General features: G+C 45.2%; 1 protein-coding gene across 1 annotated transcript; it reads right to left on the bottom strand.

The window, feature by feature from the left end:
- Positions 1-620: 620 nt before the first annotated feature.
- On the bottom strand, positions 621-16,644 carry ATP6V0A4 (ATPase H+ transporting V0 subunit a4). Its single transcript, XM_010713015.3, has 15 exons — positions 13,773-16,644; positions 11,755-11,962; positions 11,161-11,239; positions 10,604-10,698; positions 10,169-10,294; positions 9,140-9,234; positions 8,853-8,979; positions 8,280-8,362; positions 4,502-4,595; positions 4,215-4,427; positions 3,612-3,762; positions 2,730-2,869; positions 2,456-2,613; positions 1,965-2,058; positions 621-765 (listed from the first exon to the last, which is right to left on the bottom strand). Exons 2-15 carry the CDS (start codon positions 11,869-11,871, stop codon positions 643-645), a joined length of 1,695 nt encoding a protein of 564 aa, XP_010711317.1. The 5' UTR covers positions 11,872-11,962; positions 13,773-16,644; the 3' UTR covers positions 621-642.

Genomic DNA, 16,644 nt, shown 5'->3' with positions numbered 1-16,644 from the left:
AAAAAGCATTGTAAGCTGAGGAAGGTCAGAAAACAAGGAGTAGAATCAATTCTGTGCAGTTCTCTCTCTCATCTTCAAACATCATCCATCCTTTTGGTCACTTCAAACCTTCAACCTATGGAGAATCTCTCAAGATAGTAGTTTCACTTTCTCCACTCTACCTCCAATTCTCAATTTTCTTGTAAAATACAGAGGGAGAGGAATCGACATACGCACATACACATCCTAACCAAGGGCCCACTGAGTCAGGAGGAAGAGATGTACACACAGCGTGCAAGGTATCAGAGTACTTTGGATTAGACCTAAAGAATTTGTCTTTCAAGACAGAAATTAGCAAAAGTGAAAGGTGTTGCATATTTTTAATGTAGCACATTTTAATATTTCTGCAAAATCAAGAAGATGGAGAAAGTGAAAAAGACAATTTACTCAAGAGAATAATTACAATGTAATGGTCATCCCATCCATCCGGTCTTTGGACTTCACACTCTATAACAGCAGTGGTATGAATGTCAGTACAAAGACTATGAGGGAAAGAGTGAAATTCAAATGAACAGATTGAGATATGAGGCTTTCTCTGGACGAGGGACACTAGTTTAGAGATGAGGACTTATGTGCAGCAGCAATGGGCTTGGTGAAACAGACTTACATGTGGTTAAAGAGACTGAGTATCACCCCAAAAATCATATGCACAATTCCAATCACAACTGACATCTTCATTTTGTAGGAGTTCAGAAAAGTCAACTTGTTTGACGCAATGTTCCAGATCTTTGGGAAAAGGTGCAAAGAAACAGAAGAATAAGGTTTTCAGATTATTGCTCAATAATAGATTTGAGGAAGTCATTCCTTTAATTACATCAATTTACTCCTACCTGTACTAGTAAGAAGACTAAGCAACAGAAATCTAGATGTTCTTTATAATGCATCTCACTCTGCCAAACTCCTCATCTAAAAGGTGTAATGTATAATTTAACAAAGGAAATATCAGGGAGTTAAAATGATGTATTGACTTCATTTCATTCCTCCAGAAATTGATGCCAGGGCTGGTAACAGAACCTAGCCATTTTCAGTGTTATTCCTTACTTCTCGGTTCAGACATCACCACCAGTGGGAGAGGAAAGACATGAGAAGATTGCTCCTGTTGCTAGAGAAATTTGTTCAACATTCACCAGAGAAATAATAAGAACAAAGCATGTTCTACTTTTTTTTTGAAAACAAAAATGAAGCTCTTTCCAACTCACTGGCCATGGAGACCAGATTATTGCCTACCTCTCTGTTGTTCCTCCCCCACATTCAATGATCCCAGCCTCTCAAACAAGCAGCAACCAAGGTTAAAAAGGGACTAGCCACGATTAACTTAAATTAGGTATGTGTCTGGGAGATGTACAGAAAATTCAGCTGCCTCTGACATGACTTCCTGAACTGCACTGCCTGCATCCTGGGCTGAGCTTCAGAGTTGAGTTTGTGAAAAAGTTACAAGGTCAATTCCTCCATAAAACATGGGAAGCCCATGTTTCTTTGTGTGACCAACAGAAATGAGAGCACATCCAGCAGAGCAGAGGTTAATTGGCTAATATTAAGGTTGTAACAGGAAAGCCTGAGGTTACCAACTGCATTTTAGTATGTGGTAAAGAGAGAACAGGAAGAGAAGGAAAATAGGAGAAACAACCTGGCTTTCAAGGCCAGTTTGGATGGGACGCTGGGCAGCCTAATCTGGTGGGTGGCAGCCCTGCCCATGGCAGGAGGTTGGAACTGGATATGCTTTAATGCCCGTTCCAACCAAAGCCATTCTACGGTTCCACATCCTTGAATGCTAAAGAAAAGCATCACTAGTACTGCATAAATAGACAAAGAGCAAAAACCGAAGAACATGGCTTCAGGAAACAGAGCGAGGAGCTACAGATGTACCTAATGTATAGAAACAAGAATGAAATACAAATTATCTTAGAGCAATTTAATTTAATTACTGGATCTATTCCAAATGGGTATGGATTTCCAGAGTAGACCCCTGGGACTGCTGGATCCAACTGCAGCACAGTGTTGTCGAGAAGCACTTCCTTACTACAAGAGAAAAGTGAAATAACTTTTGCAGCTTAATTTCACCATATAAACCAATAGTATATTTACATGCGATGCGCTGAGAACTACCACACTACACCTCCTACCAGCTCCAATATTTCTCTGAACTGTTACCCTGAGTTTGTATGCACATGTGTGCAGAATTGGGTCCTACAAATGACAGTCTTCCACCACTCTGATAATTCTTTATGCATAAGCCCTGGACATCAGTGTCTAAACAAGAAGGCTTGTTCCCCAGGGGCTCCACCTCTCCATTTCAATGGTGAGTTTATCTGTATGTATCAGACAAATCCTCTGATTCACTGTCACTGTCTTTCCTTTCAAGCTTGTGTGCTCCATTTGGTGTCTTTTCACTTCTTTCCCACATTTAGCCACTTACTTCCAAGTGTTATTTTTAAACATGGGGATAATGTGCCAGGAAGAGCCGAAGATGTTGAATGATTTGGAAAAGCAGTCATTGTAGATGAAGCCAGTATACATGGAAAATATGCCCATGAGCAGGATCAGATAGCGCCCACTGAAAAAAGTGTTCCAGATCTGCAGGAGAAGAAGGCAGCAGTGGTAAACATACACCTGTTGGACACTCCTTTTATTAAATGAAACAATGAGCCTTTTCCCAGGCTGATAGGGTCCATCAGATTGCTGGTACTTGCCTCATTAGTGCTTTTCTGGGCCAGAAGGCTCTCCTCGTTAATGACCATCCAGAGCGCAAAGCCCAGCATGACAGCACCATGACCACAGTCCCCAAACATCACCGCAAACAGGAAGGGGAAAGTAATGATAGTGTAAGGAGCTGCAGAAAGGAAAACATCAGAAGTTCAGCTCCTCCTAAACAAGAGGAACTCAGCAGAGAAGCAGCTCACCCCACTGAGCCATTCCGCACAGCTGTTGTCTTTAAGAAATCCTTGATCTCTCCTCTACTCACCAGACAACCACATCTACTGCAGAACTAGTTTTGCCACTAGAAAGACTTTTCAATTCCACCTTCAATGCAGTTTTAGCCTTTGTTCCGGCCCACCATTAAAAAAAGGTATAATGTGCAGGCAGTTGCATCCTTTGTAGCAGAAAAATGCATTTGGAGGTTAGTTTCATGTTTCTCGGTCTTTTGGGCTTAAACAGACTGAGTTTATCCAATTTGCTCCCATAGACTCTCCTATCTTCATTCTCTGTGGTTTCCTTGGAATTCTCTACAGCTGTTGCACATTTTTCTCAGGTGGTTTTGGCTTCTTTGCCTCAACACAATAAGCTCAATTCATTTTCTTGTGAGCTTACTCTTTTCCTTAGGGCTGCTACCTCACCATTTGCTCTCCATCTTATATTTGTACCATTCATTATTCCTACTGCAATAAATCACTGTAGACTGAGGGGCCAAATTCTATACCTAAGAAAATCCATGCCTCCACACTAGGCAGTACCAGTTTTTGCCAGTGAAAAATACTATTCACATTTCTCATTGCATTTTAGCCTGGTGACAGAATTCAAAGACTTCATTTTGGCTTTGGCAAGGCTGGCACAGGTTGCCAAGTGTTTCTCACCTGGGTTCATCTCCCTGTAGTTGCCCACACCATACGCATCCACGATGTTCTGAAATCCAGCTGTGAACTTGTTAGTCCTGTTGAAGGTGGGTGGTGCCATCCTAGTGTGTATGGTTGTCAGGATAGGGGTGATGGTAGAGCCACTTCTCTCCTGCAAACTCGGTGACAAGGATAAGCACAGTCAGGGTGGCTACGAGGGAGGAATTGGTCTTGCAGCACCAAAGCCTTTGTTCAGACACACACAGGCAGCAACATGAATGCTGGACTCAAGAGTGTTATATCTTAACCCTTTTTCTCATATCCAGATTTTCCCATTTTCTATGCTATTGATTTGTTCAGAGGAAGCTGTCAGCACTGCTGGCTCCTGTGGGTCGATCAGAAAACTACCAAGATTTAGTGCTGACCTTAAATTCCCTGAGGCCAAGCAATCATGCAATAACCTCAACTTTAATTAAAGAACTGAAAAAATTAATTAAAAAACAATTAAAAAAACAAACAAAAAAACACAGAAAATGGAGTCCAGCATCACAGTAGCAGACAGAAGCCTGAACATATGCTCAACATATGAGCAACGTGGTTTGGGTGAGAGCACTTGTCTCTTACCATTCCCTGATGGAGAGCTCTTTTTATCCTGCCAGCATCAGCTACTGGGAACCAGATCTCTGCAATGACACACTGCTGGGTGACGTCAATGTTACAGCAATTCAGGATGTGATAGATGGCCTTGATTTTCTTTACCTTGATCTCCCAGGACCACATGTTGGCTGCTGCCTCATGCAGCAGCCGCTGGCGGTGGGACTCAGTTTGGGTTATCACCTGTAACACAGCACAGGCAGTGCTCAAGATGGGAAGCAGCAGGTAGTATGATCTATCATGTTGTAAACACTTACTGTGTTTAAATCCTCAATCCTTGTGTTCACTCCATCAAGCATTTCTCGGCGCTCAGTGGCAGACTCTGGACAGGGGTACACTGTGGCACGAAATCTAGCCAAGGGAAGAGAGACAATAGAAAAAACATTGGTCTCATTATCTCTCTCAGCTGCTACAAGGTACATGATATTACACAGCAGTGCTCAGCAATAACATCTCCCTAATAACCACAATAAGGATAGAATCATAGAAATATCTGAGTTGGAAGGGACCATTACAGGTTATCTAGTCTGACTCCCCTGCAATGAACAGGGACACCTGCAGTTAGATGAGGTGCTCAGAGCCCCTCCAGCCTGACCTTGGGTGTTTCCAGGGACCATCCACCACTTCTCTGGGCAGTTCCAGTAAAAAACTCCCACTTTAAATCCAGTCTAAATCTCCCTTCTTTTAGTTTGAAACCATTTCCCCTATTAAATGACCTATTAAAGAGTCTGTTCTTACAGCCCTCTGGATACTGAAAGGATCATCCCCTTGCTTCCCTTCCCCTTGCTTAAGTCCGGGGAAGTTTCTTGGCCTACAAGGAGGTACAAAAACAGAACCCAGGCAGAGGCAGCCCTTTAAACAGAGCAGCCAACAGATGTCCCTCTTGCACTGAGGCTGGAACAATCCCGTGTCAATGCCTTGCACTACCCTCCCGCAGTCACTGGGGGAAGGCAGCGCCAAACTACTGTTTCATAGCAAGCAAACGCCCTACGTGCATGCAGTCTGTGTGAGTAAATAACGCGGTGTGTGCAGGATAAAACAAAAGGAGGATGGCCATGCGGCTGGCTCTTGACTCCCGGTCTATGTCGCCAGACAGCTTGCGAGGATAGGTGCTTCTGTAAGCTTATCTCCAAGAGTATATTGAGGAGATGGAGCTGGTTAGTTTAGCATGGTATAAGGACTGATGTGGGCTCCCTTTGTGTGAGTGAGGTCTTGTCTCCATGCAGGTGTTGTGTACTACTTCACCTATGGTATGCAACATGAACACCCCTAGTATACTAATGTAAGAGCACTGCGGTCCTGCAGTGGAGCTGTGCTGAGGGAGGGTCACAAAAGGCAGCCTTTGTGCAAGTGTGGCAAATCGAAAGAAATAGAACAGGATCATTGGGGTTACCTCTGTTAAGGAGAGAAAAACACGCACTCTCTTTGTATAGAGATGCATCACTTCTGGCTTCATCTGATAACAGAATACATCACCACCTGCTCTCCGAGGTCAGTTCCAGCACACACACAAGTGAGCACAGTAGCAAATTGAACAAAATGCAAAGCAGTTTCCTAGAGATCAGCCCAGAGCTGTGTGCAATGACAGCACACACTCTTTTGCTCAACTTCCAGGACTGAAGCTCTGCTCACCCAACACCTGGCACTCCTTTCCAAAGGTTACTCACCCTGCTAATTATTCCCATCTTTTCATTCTTCACAGCTCTTAGTTCATCTTTAATAAGGATTTTTAATCAAACTTGAAAGCTTATTCCTCTGTGCTGTGGAGTTTCCCCATTCCCAGTAATGTTACTGCAGCAGTGTTGCTTTGATCTTTTAACAGCCATTTTGCATACCGAGTATCAGGTTTGCCCTAATGGCACAGACATCTCTGAAAGCTCCTGGAGAATTCAGCAGGGAATCCTTACACTGATAAATCCAGTTTAGTATTCACATGAGCACTGAGGCAGCCGCAAGAAAAGCAGGAAAAGAAAATTTCTTACATTTTCCTCCTTCCTGCTCCTCTAGACCTTCCACTAATAAATCTATGCACGGACTTAATGCTCATGAAATTGGCAGACTAATGTTACCAATTAGAGTCAAGCAGACACTACAGGCGTAACCTGAGGCACGCTGCTCTGCAAACAAATCGTAGCCTGCCTTGCAGGAGACTGGCTTCTACCAGTCCTGTGATTTTGCAGGGTGTTTACCTGTCATGAATGATGACTTAGTGCTAAGCAGAAATGTCTTGCAGAGGTTGGAATTACACAGCCTTCTGTTTTAGGTATTATTAACCCTGCCTTAAAGATGAGCCAGACCAAAATGTCTCAACCTGTGTACCAGGCTGATGGTCATGGAGCAGAAATGGAGATGTATGGGATAGATAGTTAAAAAGCTTAAACTCAGCAAGACGTATATATACAGGTATATTAGCAAGCAAGCAAGCAAAAAAAAAAAAAAGGAAGAAAAGGCATAAAGGAGGATTTCAAGTGTAGTCTGATTAGCTGGCAATAAATAAAAACCTGCATGCTAGCATTGCAAAGCGCATCCTGTGAATTTGTTTTCATAGAATCATAGAATCACAGAATATCCCAACTCAGAAGGATCCCAACTCAGATCATCGTAAGGATCATCGTGTCCAACCCCTGACTCCACATGGCACCACCCAAAAATCAGACCCTGTGTCTGAGAGCATTGTCCCAGTGCTCCTTGAACTCCGGCAGCTCAGGGTTGTGCCCACTGCCCTGGGCAACCTGTTCCATGCCCACCACCCTCTGGTGCAGAACCTTTCCGTGACATCTAACCTGAACTTCCCCCATTTCCTTGATAGAACCTCCCTTGTCTTAGGGGTGTATGTTTCCTTTCAGTTACAAAAGCTGAGAGAAACTGGTCTAGGTTCTTTCCTGTGAAACTACCACCACATCCACACCACCAGCTCATGACAGCAAGGTGGCATGTTGTGGCCAAGTTGTGCAAGGATCTGCCCACGCTGCCAGCACCCTGCTGCGGAGCGCTGTGCTTCCCATTTGGAAGATTCTGGGTTCAATCAGCAACAAAAATGCTGATAAGCATCATATGGCCTGTTCTTAAAGAAACAGGCAGCAGATTGATCCTGCACAGTGGGGAAGGCAAAACTCCCTCCTTTTCTGAGGCTCAGGATCAGAGAAGAGGGGCTGAATCTCCCTGAACTCTCTAGGCCCCTATGGCTGCTTTTCACAGAGAGACGCTCATCTGAGGAGGACATGAGACTGATTTGGAGTGAAGTCAGTGCTCCTGATGTTATGACTGAACCCAGGAGGCAAGGAAAGGCCTTCCTGAGGGCACAAGCTGGGCAAGAGCAATTGTTGGCTCCTTCCCCTTGAGCTTCTGCAGGCTATAGGCAGTTGGCTGCCCTGCTAGGACTTGGGGTTATGCCTTGGATGGATTCGGTCACAGCTGACAGATCCCCTCGTCAAATCTGATTTACGCTGCAACAAAGCCCGTCACTCACCAGTGTTATGAAAGAGTAACAAAATATTCAACCTGAATTATCTTTTCAAGACGCTCAATGGGGTGGAAACAAATCAAGCTGTATGAAACTTTCATTTCTCTTCTGGGCTCTGTCTCTGATTACATGGATATTGCCCAGAGGTCTTGGAAAGGGGGGGGGAGGAGAATAAACTACAGCATCATCTTTTCATGCTGAAACGCAGGAAGGTTTGAGAACAGCCTGGGGATTAGCACGTTCTCAGTGCCTGGGCTGCAGGAGCTGCTATGGCTCCTGGTTTTCAGAGTAAGGATGTTGAGTATTTCTTAAAAAGCAGTCCCCTTTAAGACATCCCAAGTTAAGAACCTCACAATCAAAGTTCCTATTATCTGTCTCTAAGTCACCTTGGAAAATTTAGAATTTCAATTTCCAAGCGTCAAGGTGATGTATATCTCTTCGGATTAGAGCAGCAGAAGAGAGAAGCAGGATGGAGCTCGGTGGCTCTGCTGACAGCTCCCAGCCCTGCCTGCCCCCGCCAACCAGCAAACACATCCGTGAGAGTCCTGCCCAGCTGCTCGCCGGCTGCTTACCCATCACAAATCTTCTTGATTTTTTGTTTGAGCTGCTCTCCCTGATAGAAGATAATGAACACATTCTTTTTCACCTCTTCTCTCTGCAATGCAATTCAAGCAGAATTTAAAGCACTCACAGCAAAGGATCAGGTGCAGAGAAGGTGCTGTTTCCCTAGGGCTGCCTCTTCAGTGTTAGTTCTTTTCCCCCAGCCCTAGTTTTCCAGCAGCAGATGCTCCTGCAGGGGACAGGCAAGGAGCAGAGGGGCAGGGGCAGGAGGTCTGGGGCACAGGGCTCACCCTCAAGCCACTGAAGGAGTTGACTCTCTATGGTCATAGCCCACTGTCCTAGGGGCCCCCATAACACAGACACCCCGCTAGGGCTCACCTTAGCCAGGCAGGGCAGAGAAACCACCTCAGTGATGGCAAAAGTGGAAAGTGACAGCAAATAAACCTTTTCTCACGCTCAGGCTCTCCTGCCTTTCCTCTACAGGCTCTCCTCAAGCACTGAGTGCAGCCAGGGCACTGTTTCGGTTTCTGGAGGCCACAGGCATGCACAGAGGTAGGGAGAAGCAGAAGCAAGCGGGTACCCACCGTCACAGGGTCCTCCAGGGGGGTATCCATCTCAGTGTACCTCAGATAGATGTTTCCCCTACAGGCTCGCCACAGCAGACGCTCAAAGGGTATCATTCTTTCCCTCTTTATGACCCCTGCTGTGAATCTGAACAGAGTTAAAAGATAGGTAAATAAATTACAAGCCCATCCTGAGACTTCTGGGACCTGTAGCACATTCAGGTTTGCAATCTCTTTCTTTCCAGCCTGTGACAGCAGCGCGATGTGGGTGGGAGGCCTGATCCAGAGGGGCTGTCACCAATACACACCCCAGCTTGGCAGCTGCAGCAGAAGGGGTGGTCCTCAGTTCCAGCAGGCCAGATGTGTCTTCACTGAAGAAATCATCTGGCAGATTGGTTTCTGCCTGGAAAACATCAGTTTTATAAACAAATCTAAGTTTGCCATTTGAAAACTGTTCTCATATCCTTCTCCTGACATGTTGTTGTGTTTTTTTTTTTTTTCCCCACACGAAATCTTTCACAAAGATTCAGAGCAAAAGAAAAAAAGAAGTAAAATACATCTCAGAAATGAAAAGCAGAAATCCCATCTGAGAACAAAATTCTTGAGCCCCAGTGAATCACAGAGAGATGCAGACTCCAAAGCGACTGAGATATTTTTGCAAATGTGCATAGGTTGCTACAAAAGTAATGCCTCCTATTTTATTATTTTGGCCCACAACATTAGAGGTGGGTGTTGATGGGATGGTAGTAGATGCTGAACCTTCCCACCAATATTCCATTATATTTTGTTTCTGTGTGACAGACAGCAGCAGAGGGGCATTGTGACAAACTGACATCTGACACAGAAACACCTATGAAGTAAAATTATGCCACTGAATTTCTCCAAGTGGAAAAAAATGGTATCCACTGACACTTGCTGACCATTTATAGAGACCAAACAGTGGATATGGACACAGTGAGGCAGTGGGTGGTGCACTTCAGCAGTGGTGGCAATGACAGGGGGTCACCTCTGTTGGTACAGATTTTTACAAGTGCAGCACATAGGCTCTTTGTCATAGCCAGTGAAAATGTGCAGCTAGTGCCTGTGTTGAAAAATAGTGTTTTGTAGCTAAGAATTTGCTCTATCAAATAATGTTATTGTGCTCTTTTTATCTATTTATTCCCACAGAAATAAATAGGAGGCATTACTTTCAGAGCAACCTACATATCTCACTGACTTGTGGTAAAGGTCACTCTGATTTGCTTAAAAGCCAAACACAGCAACACAGAACATATCAAGCTATCCACATTTTTAGGAATCTTCCACATCTCTATGGGAAGAGTGAAGAAGTCTCTCACCTCAAAGAAGTCCTGTGTTTTCTTCAGCAGATGCTTGAGTTCCATCAGCTCAAGGAAGTTCTGCTTCAGAGTTTGCTGATTCTGGTTGGCTTCCAGCAGCTCAGCCTCAAGTTTCTCCAGCACTGTCTGTTTAGGAGCCAAGAGCATCCAGAAAAACTCAGAAGCAGCCCAGTGTACATTTACCAGGCTGATATTAAATCTTGAACAATAGTTTGTTGTTTCTGGTTTAGGTTTTTTTTTTTTTTTCCCAACAAGGGAATATAGAACCATTCATTTAGCCTTCTTAGTAAGCACTGAGTTTGTAGAAAGGTACTCATTATGGTCAATACCTCATTTTCCCATTGCCACATTCCCTGTTGTATGCTTTGTCCTGTTCAGGCATTAAAGCCAAAATTCACCCTCTCAAAGCACAGGCAGGTAAGTGAGTAGGTGTACCTCCATATCAATCATTTCCCGAGGCAGGGGGGTCTCTGGGTACGTCTCTAGTTTGACTATCTCCACAACATCTTCCATTTCATTTTCCAGAAAACCTGCAAGGAGAGGACACATAAGTCTTAATACGGGGTCATTGTTTCTTCATCATCCTGCTCACCAGCTGCTGCTAAACCCACTATCAGGACCAAGGCACCACAATGCTTCTTGTGTGTTAAAAGATTTTTTTCCCATGTTGAAGCACAGCACAGTGGTAGGAGACATGTTGCCTGGACTGAGCCTTCTGCTCAGCTTCAGATTATTATTGTGATTTTACATGTGCTAATTATCCTCCTTTCAATTTCGTTAACTGTTTTCAAAACAGGGGCAAAAATTTATAGCCCATGTGGCGGTGAAGTGTTAATTAGCTGATGCAGGAAAAACACTCTCAGGGTCTTGGATGAAAATACCACCATTTTGCCTCTAGTCCTGCTTCACAGTGTGTGAGCACTTAACACAGACATAAATCCCACACTGCCAGTTGCTGGAGGGCTGGCTGCCTTTGACAAGCGTTTACTTACGCAGGATCCTCTCCAAGGATTCACACCTTCTCACTTCATTCACAAACTTTCTCTGGAAGCTGTTCACATTTGCATTCAGCTGAAGACAGGAGGGAAAAGAGGCCTGAGGGTGAAGGCTGAGCACCACCACACTCATTTTAAACATCAGCAGAGAACAAATGCCTTTGGTGCAAGAGGATGTCTTACAGGCTCCTAATGCAGGGCAATACCATGCTATTTCTGTGTATTATGGCATCGTGGCTTTACCAGTCTAGTGGGCTCTCATAGAGAGCCCCCCATTCTCTGCTGGTGGAAGGTGCTGTCCTAAAGGGTGCGCAGAGGGTTTGCAGTTCACTGGGTGGGGACTTGGAGATGGGTGCTATCTCGTAGAATCAGAGAATCCTTAGGGTTGGAAAAGACCTCCAAGATCATCTAGTCCAAATGTCAGCCCATCACCAGCATGGCACCTGCCTTTCTGATCATCTGTGTGTGTTCCTGGTCTCCCCATGGGCTCTTTGGCTACTCTGCAGGAGTGACATTCACTACCTATTTTCCCAAATGCACATCCTGGAGAACATCTCCAGCAACCCAGCCTGCGTACCAGGTACCACTCACATCTCTGAACTGGACCAGGCCCAGGTCTCCGAGCTCGGCCACGCAGCAGTAGGCAGCCTCCACTTGCAGGAAGAGCTGCATCAGGCTCATCTCCTCGCTCCGAAAGACAGAAACCATTTTGGCTGGCCTCCTCTTGCCCAAGTGTCCACGGGGGCCTCAGCAGCTGTGTGGTCTTCCTCACCCAGGGAGGTACTGAAGGTGCCAAGTGCTGTGGGAACATTGGGATCACGGAATCATAGAATGGTTTGGATTGGAAGAGACTTCAAAGATCATCTAGTTGCAACCCCTCTGCCACAGGTAGGGTTATCAATCACTGAATCAGGCACTAGGTCAGGTTACTCAGGGCCCCACCCAGCCTGGCCTTGAACATCTCCAGGGATGGGGCATCAGCAGCTTCTCAGGGCTGGAGGCTAACACAAAGCTGCCCATCACATCCTTCATAAAGGTTTCTTCTACTGCTGAAAGCAAGGGACTGCTCAGGCACACAAGGCTGCATCCTACCAGCAGGGGGTTGTATGCAGCACAGAGGAGGGGAGACACCGATCTTCCAAAGCAGATACCAATCAAATACTGGGCCTTGTTTTCTGCTGGGCCAAAGATGCTTCAGACCGCTGCACTCAGACCCTTGTGAAGGGTTCAGTTTCTCTTTGTCTTCCGCAATGCAGAGCAAAAAACTCTTTAGTGGCACCTCACAGTTAAACTGCAATTAGAAAGATGCCAGACTGGTTTCTGTCATTGGCAATGGTGGTGAGAACATGGCATTGCAAAAATGTCCGGAGCATGTTATATGGGAATGAGGAGGAGCATTTTATTTAAATTAAAACAAACTTTAAGATAGAAAAAACACTTTCTCCCCATAAGGGACTGTTTTCAAAATGAGAAAAACGACATACCATGCATTTCATATTAGTTCCTTTCTCCTGTATGCTTCCCATTATTTACCTCAGGTAGCTTGAACATACGTATTGCCTGTAGTCATTCTTGCACAAAATTAACTAATTTACTTGCACAAACACAGTAATTATTATTGCCCAAAGAAAAACATGAAAGTAGCTATATTTCATGCATGCATTTAATTTTGAGAATTCAGTAGCAAACATACATCTTTTAAATAGCAAACAGAAATCCATATATAACCTCACTTCCACTTGTTGACAGGGATGGGAAGCCAAGTCACCTCAACCTCTCTTTCAACCTTATTTTCTTACAGTTTTGTGGGGGTTATAATTATGTTTTTTTTTATAATGCAGGAAGGTCTCCTCTTACATATGCTAAAAGCATTTTATAGGGTGTTAGAGGCTGTTTAAGAGAAGCACAGTAGTCACTAGTTCGTGTTTGCTCAACTGCCCCTGTGAGTTTTCCTTGTCTTACTCTATTCATTCACTACATGATTTAAGATGCTGAAAATATGGTATACAAAACAAATAGTTAAAATAAAACTTGTCTTGTGACAGTTGTAGTGGGTCAAGTAAGTATATAACAAAATGTAATTTTCACAGGAGAAAGACCCCAAAGCTGCACCCACACCTTCACTTCTCTCTTCAAAAATTCCCTAGCTCTGATTTTCAAGAAAGTGAAAAGATCATCAAAACGTCCCCCACCTTAACTTCTTTAGGCTGAAAAGCATGAAGAGAATATAATTTAAAGCAGTTTGTTGTTCTAAATGGCTGTTAGCTTCCATTGAGAAAATGTTAAATCTTTAGAATTGAATTACCAAAACTCAAACAAATATCTGAAATGTTTTAGTTCAAGCTGCTTCTCTGCTGTGACCAGTCAGGGAAAGGTCCCAAGGCTCACCCCTCTTGATTTGGAATGAAAGAGGAAAAAGGCAAATAACAGAATGCTCTTTTCATCCAGAAAGCCTATTTTCTCCAATTTGGAGGATGGCACAGTGCTCTCCCTCCACCCCTGGGTTCAGGGAGCTTTCCAAAGAGACGCTCTCAGATGTGCCTCTCTCATCATTCCCCACCCCAACTGCTTTTTGCTTTGGCAAAATAACAGTTAACAAAGTCACTCACGCTTCCTCCGCTCTCTGTTTTCCAGCAGTATTACGGGGCATGAACGCACTCCAGGCTGCAGGCACGCTGCTGTGTGGCTTGCAGGTGCTGCACTGCGCTCCTGTCCCCGTGTCCCGTGGATGGTTGTGGCCACTGGCTTCAGCTGGGAGCAGCAGGTTGTTCCTGCTGAGCTCTGTGCTGGTCTGGACCAGAGAAGGGAAGGCTTCTCATGGCCCAGGGTGGCCCAGACCTGGCGTTTTCTGGCTGGGTCCCCACCTCCCCATGATGCGGTGGTGTGTTGGGACTAACAACACACGGTGCCTGAAAATGAGCCAGAGCCTTTGAAACCTGCTGCTGCACGCTGGGATCTATAGACCAGTAACAGGTCATTTGCAGTGCTGGGCGCAGCGTCTGCGATCAGGGAGGCGGAAAACTGCTGTGCTGTTTCTTGCTGTGCTTCCTCAAACGAAAAGGGGAAAGCAGGTGCAAGGGGCTGTGCCAGAAGTGCTCTATTGGATAGGGGCAGTAAGCAGAGAAGGAACACAATTCTCACTGCTGGGAGTAATGAGTGCTGCACGCAGGAGAAAGGTGGCTTTACAGCCCTTCTCCTGCTATGGATAGAAGAGCTACTCTTCCCAAAACCAGTGGCACAGCTCCCACTGAGGGCAGAGGAAAAAGGGCTACATCCCAATAAATAAGTGTGGCTGTGTCACTGCTGAGTACAACATCCATAGGGAGTCCTCTTCAAAGGAAATGCATGGCTATGTTTAAGTTGCAAAGTGTCCCTTAAAGCAGTCTTTTCTCTCAGCCAGGCTTCTATAGGTTCCCAGCAGCCCTGCCACAAGCAGGGTACAGTGTGTCCAAGGAACAATTCCGCTGGCTGGGAACAATAGCGAGTTTTCTAATACAGAGCTTTCCATTCCAAAGTAGCAAGGAGTGGCTCTGCCCACTAGGCCAGCTGCTGGGAGAGGGCCTGTGCTGCTTTCCAAAACATGCTGCCTCAAGCTGAGTGACCGAAAATGAACGTATAAAACCCATAAGAGCAAGCTGTACTATCCTGGCCACATGATCTGGCTGGCTGAGCGTCAAGAGAACACAGGGCACAGGGATAAGGCTCTCTCCTGCCCTTTTCCCCCTCTTTGCATGCAGAGGAGAACAGCAGAAAGCATCTCCTATTTCATGCCTTTGGCACTGAGAAGTATGAACATTATTTGATAATAATCTCATTATCAGAGACTACATTATCGCCACTGGCAGCAGGCAAAGCAGCGGATGCCGGTCAGAGGCACAAGAGCCGGGGGAGGCTCCAGCCCCAGCAGTGGGCTTGTTGCCTTTCCTGGCTGCCAGGCTGGCTGAGGGCAGCTGCTCTTGGGACACAGCTGCCCAGAATGGGAGCACAGCGGGACCATGGGCTCAGCATTTATCTGATAGCAACACCAGCCAGGGCTGAGAAGCACAAAGGGTACAGCCAAGTGCAAGTTACTGCGGTTGTTTTTCTATGTACATACAGAAAGCAGATCCCCTTCTTTTATTTAAATAATAAAAATCTGGTGGTTTGGACTTTTTTCCCTTCATTTGTCCAGTTCCATCATTTAACACTGCTGTTCACAAATAGTTTTAGTGAGATAGCCATTCTTCATGTCAGTGAAGACGGTAACCAGAACAACCCTCTCTCAAATAGACACAGTATTGGCATTGGATTCATCCATTTAAGGTTACAAGCCCTTTGAAGCCATGTTTTGAAGGCTTTATGAAGACCACTGGGATGGGAGCTCAGCCCACATTACCATGCCCTCCCAGAAGACATATTTTCTAGAGCTGTGCCTGGAGATTGTGCTGTCTACGAAGCAAGCATGAAAGATAGATCTGCACATACCACCAAGTCTACTCTTTGGCTGATTGTACCACGATTCCTTCCATAGGTTGAGAATTGTCAGCTGGGAAGTGTCAACCAGCCCTCAACTCTAATCTGTCCATATGTAAAGATAAGGGAGGTCCCTTATAGGCTACAGTGGGGATGTCATAATTTTCAGCTGCCAGGAGAATTTCTTGCAGCTGTAGGTGTCTCCAGAATCAGCATCTCAGACATTACCTCTTCATGCTTAGCACCATCATGCAGGAGGCTTTGTGTGGCTATGCTGGTCATTAATTTGTGAGCTTTCCTTCACCCAAGTTGCCTCCTATTGCAGCAGCTAACTAGGGATAGCACCTCAGGTAGAATCATAGAATATCCTGAGTTGAAAGGGACCCACAAGTATCATCAAGTCCAACTCCTGGGTCCACACAGCACCACTCAAAAATCAGACATATATCTGAGAGTGTTGTCTAAATGCCCCTTGAACTCCAGCAGCTCTTAGCTGTATCCACTGCCTGGAGAACCTTTTCCAGTGCCTGACCACCTTCTGGTGCAGAACCTGTTGCTAACCCCTATCTGACCCAGCTCTCCTGATGCAGCTCATCAGATGCCAGTCCCATGGGTATGAAGAAACCAGAGTAGGGTGAAGTTAAGCTGGTCTCAAATGTCTTACACAAAAAAGGGTTTTGTCCTTGTACCATTTACATGTCCAAAAATGGTCTATCTGGTCTGCCGTTGTGTGTTTTTGCCCTTTCTTAAACACAGAGATACTGCTCAGTTCCTGGCACGTTGGTCACTTCAGGGAGACAACAAGGTTGGAGTATCAATAAGATTTCACTTGGAACACCAAATATCAACATGCTGCATATACAAACAGAAAATATATTTATAGACAGAGTGAGGATGTGTATATGAGTGATAAAGGTAATAACTCCCTGAAAACCACACCCAGTGGTGATGTGCCAAGGGTATAATCTTGCTCAGCAAAGAAACTTCACTCTGGAACAAAACACACAATCGCAGAATCACAGAATCGCA

This window comes from Meleagris gallopavo, chromosome 1 (assembly GCF_000146605.3).
Source record: "Meleagris gallopavo isolate NT-WF06-2002-E0010 breed Aviagen turkey brand Nicholas breeding stock chromosome 1, Turkey_5.1, whole genome shotgun sequence".
Taxonomy (NCBI): domain Eukaryota; kingdom Metazoa; phylum Chordata; class Aves; order Galliformes; family Phasianidae; genus Meleagris; species Meleagris gallopavo.
This window is presented reverse-complemented; position numbering and strand designations above follow the sequence as displayed.